Source organism: Gavialis gangeticus, unplaced genomic scaffold (genome assembly GCF_001723915.1).
Source record: "Gavialis gangeticus isolate Ggan-Ray unplaced genomic scaffold, GavGan_comp1, whole genome shotgun sequence".
NCBI lineage: Eukaryota > Metazoa > Chordata > Crocodylia > Gavialidae > Gavialis > Gavialis gangeticus.
In genome coordinates this window covers 21,461,545-21,465,795 of record NW_017729011.1, presented here as the reverse complement: position 1 = coordinate 21,465,795, position 4,251 = coordinate 21,461,545, and the positions used below count along the sequence as shown (strand labels likewise).

The following is a 4,251-nucleotide window of genomic DNA, read 5'->3' as shown; positions in this document are numbered from 1 at the left end:
TTTTGAGGCTTTTCCTCATTTTTATCAAGCTTGCACACATCCAAACTAATTAGATTCCAGCACCATCTGCACAAGCAATGTAAATCAGGATTGCAGGGAGTTGGGGAGTTTTTTTTGGGGGAGGAGAATGACCACAAGGACGGGGAGGGGTGTTGGGGTGGGGGAGACGCAGGGAGTTATGCATTCTGGGAAGCCATACATGATTAGTCACACAGCATTAATCTGCCTCCCCTCACAATAGCTGCCGAATTTCGACCGAATCCCAGCTGTCGCTCTTTGAATGAAAGAAAACAAGATTTAGAGCGTCAAGCGTTGGTAAGGGCTTCTGCGCAGGGGGAAAAAAAAAAAAAAGTGGCGTGCATTCATTAGTGGCTCACAAAGGGACCCAGCCTTTGTCCATTAAATTGCTCATGTGCCTGATTAATTTGCTGATTTCTTTTCCAAGGGGCTGGGGGTTTGGATGGGCGCGGGGGGAGAAGGGGGCAGGAGATGCCAAACTGGGCAGAATAGCAGAAATGCAATCGATGCGCAGATGCAATCCCCCCTCCCCTCCCCGTGTTCGCGGCCATTCAACAGTTGGGATGGAAATGCCTTCAGGTCCCACCGCTTCTTAATTGGAAATTTGGGGCAGGGCAGGAGCGTCTTCTGGGCCAGCCCCAAACTTGTGCATGCTAAGCAGGCGGAGGGGGCGTCGGGCTGGGACACGGAGTCTCGGCCATTCAGATTTCTTTTATGTATTAGTTTCACAAAAAGGGCTGGAGCCTTATTCATTTCTGCTTGGTTATTGTTCTCTGGGAGCCGGGAGTGAATGAGCCATCACTGCGGTGGGTCGGTTACTCCTTCAGGGAGTCCGGACATTTCACCCAGGGGTTTTTCCACGACCGGACTGAGCAGAACTCTCCCAGAAAAACACCTTGCGGAGCAGAGCCTCTTACGGCCCCTCTTACTGAGCAAGCCATGCATTCCCACGAACCAGGGACCTGCTGGATACCAGGGGCCCAAGCCCTAGTTACAGATCGTCAGCTCCACCGACATGAGTGAAGTCACAGCCCCTGATACTAGGGCTCCAATGTCAGCCCCATGGAGGCGAAGGGCTAAGCGCCTGCTGACAGTCACTCGTCACCAAGTCTGGCCTCAGGTTCAAGTAAATAAAAAATAAAAACCTGAATAAGACCGTCATGATTCTCCCTCCAGGTCTGAACAACACCAAACCTTTGGGCCCACATGGCTCTATTCGCTGCAACAGGGCGAGTCACATGAATACAACCAGCAGGATTTGATGCCAAGGTCAAATTGGGCACCCCAACTGGGTGCCAGGGGCCTGCAAATGGCATGTGCCTCTAGTACAGAGCATGCATTTCATCCTAGGAAATCCAGGCTGCCAAAGCAAGAGTCAAGCGTGTTTGTCCAGATTAAGGAAACTCAGTGGCTGAATTCTCTTTCATACTTACAGGCACTGCCCTGTCCCATTGAGGTAAGCTTCGCACTTTCCCCCATTCAAGCAGGATTCGGCAGGCTGTGTACATTGTAAACCTGCAAAGAGAAGGTGAGAGTTAGCCAGGAATCACGGGCCTCCGAACCTAAAGAAGGGACATCAAGGCAGCCTTTCCACTGATCAAGGGTGGGGTCAACACATGGGATCTGCTGCGTCTAGGACTTCACTCGGAGTAGGGCTGAGCAAGGACAAGCCCACGTGCGAGCAGCCTACGACAGCAGGTCTGCAGAGAGCCCGCAGCTTTGCCAAACTCCTGGGAGCGAGGGACTCTCGGGAGAAGATGCCATCAAATGATGCACCACACAAAAATGCACGGCTGATTATGCTGTGACCGGTTTCTAGGCACAGCGTGCTTTCACAGGGCCCGGTCTCGTCTCCACTCAGGGAAAAGTTGGCCCGAGACGGAGGTTTTTTGCAACACTTGATGGACTAGGAACTAGATGCTGCGCTCTCCACCCAGGAAAGCTCTCGGAGAAGCACCCATGGAAAACCTGCCTGGGTCAGGGAACGGAGGTTGGGGCCGGAAAGTTTGGGTGACAAGGACGGTTCTGCAAACCTAAGCAAGGGACCCAACCAAAAATCACTGCTCACTTGCGCAGTCCATTGAAGTCTGCTCACTAGACCTGAACAGGCTGCTAACATGGCCCTGAGAGCCAAATGTCTGCTTCCAACTCTCTCTGGAAAAAGCTCACTGCCACGCTGACAGTAATGGCTCTGGACATACAGTCAAAAACTCATGTAAAGCCCACAGAAATAATAAAGAGCAAAAATGCCCAGAGAGAGGGTGGGGGTGGTTAAACCAAGAGCAGCAACCGCTGGAGGGTCCGGAGCACCAGCGAGATCGGGGGGCGGGAGGGACCAGGGCTGCTCGCACGGTGCTTCCAGCCCAAGGTGTTTCCTTCGCAGATTCACCCGCAGGGCTCTGCTGCAGGGCGGTGGCAGAAGAGGGCTGCGAGGCAGCTTTAAAGGAAAGCCGCAGGGCAAAGAGCGTCGCAGGCTGCTCTCCCGGCCAACTTTATCTGCCAACTTTCTTTTCGGCGTGCAGGGCCGGCTGGGCGCCGGCTTCCCAGCCATCTACTGGGATTGTTTGCCCCGCGCCCCCCTCCCTGCCAGACTCCTGCATGCCGCTACTGTCCTGCCTACAGGAAAACGCCCCCGAAACGCTGGCGGAGCGTCTGGCTGCTGGCTGTGCTGCAGGGGGAGAATGGAGAGTTGTCAAGCGCCGGGCGCGCACTCCCCTCCTGGCTCGTGGGAAAAAGCAACAGCTGCGGAGCAGAGCCCGGGACAAAGGGGGAAATCAGAGCTGGCCATTGTCAGGCCTTCGAGACACCTCGCTGCGGCAGCGAGTGGAGGGCAGGACTCCACGGAGCAGGGTCTCTCGCTTGCTACTCAATACCTGCCGCTCGGAAGAGCGGGCGGACTCAGACGGCACCCGCTCCCCTGGGGCTTGCCGACACAGCGGCCTCTGTCTTGCTCAGCTATGCAAAGTGCAGCGAAACCAGACAGGGCCCGGCTCCTTCCCGGAAGGCTGCCGCGCTCCGGCTATGACTAAGGACCCGCACGCAGCGCGCTGGGGCGCAGGGCCGGGGAGGGGGCAAAGGCAGGGGCAGGGGATGGGCTGTGCCCCTGCGGCAGGGAGCACCCCAGCTCCGGCCGGCCCCACCGGGGTGGGGGGCACCAAAGCTTGTCCCCCCGCGCTGCAGCCCGGCTAGGCATGAGCCAGACCTGCACAGGCACCGGGGAAAACCCGGGGGGGGCTGGCACGTGCGCGCGTGCACACACACACACACTCCCCCCCCCGCCCCGCCCCACCTGCATGCTCTGGATGCACAATCACACACAAAAGGTCTCATACAAAGAACAATTTTCCAACTACTTAGTTGGTCTAATAAAGTACATCACTTCTACCCAAAGAACTGTCTGCCCTGTGCATTGGCGTGCGCACACACACGCACACACACACACACACACACGCTCCTGCCTGCATGCACCAGACACACACACACACACACACACCCTCCCCCTGCCTGCATACTCTAGACGCACATCCTCCCCTCGACTACACGTACGGGACACACACAGCAGCAGTACACACACGCACACTGCCCCCCCAACTACATGCACAGGACACTCTCCCACCCCCAATTACACACACAAGATACACACAGAGCAGCGCACCTCCCAACTACATGCACAGGACGCATACAAGGCAGCACACAACACACACCAACTCCCTTTGCCTGCATGCACCGGACACGCGCGCGCGCACACACACACACACACACACACACATCTCACCCTCCTCACCTGCCCCAACTACATGCAGAGGACACACACAAGGCAGCACGCGCGCACACACACACACACACACACACACACAACCCCCTGGACTACACAACATGCACGGGACGCGAACACAGCAGCAGGCGCACAAACTACACAACCGTCCCTGACTACACACACACACACGCACGCACGCACGCACACACAACCCCCCCGGGACTACACAACAGGCGCGGGACACACGCGCACAAACTACACAGCCCCTCCTGGCCCCGACCGCACGCACGGGACACACTCACGCGCGCGCGCACGCACAACCCGCACGGGACACAAACTACACAGCCCCTCGTGCCCGCACGGGCCACACTCACGCACACTCGCACACGCACACGCGCTCCTGCGGCGCCGGCCAGTGCCCGGCGGGCGGGGCTCACCTGGCGCGGGCGCGGGCAGCAGGCAGAGCAGCAGCGGGA

General features: G+C 57.7%; 1 protein-coding gene across 1 annotated transcript in view; it reads right to left on the bottom strand.

Annotated features, from left to right (window-relative positions):
• NOTCH1 (notch 1) overlaps nt 1-4,249 on the bottom strand; it is a gene marked incomplete at its 5' end in the record, with an annotated part of 66,938 nt that extends 62,689 nt beyond the window's left edge. The window contains 2 exons of the mRNA XM_019510308.1: nt 1,452-1,533; nt 4,213-4,249. Of these exons, the coding sequence (XP_019365853.1) occupies nt 1,452-1,533; nt 4,213-4,249 (119 nt within the window). The remainder of the gene's footprint in view (nt 1-1,451; nt 1,534-4,212) is intronic.
• Between the last annotated feature and the right edge of the window lie 2 nt (nt 4,250-4,251).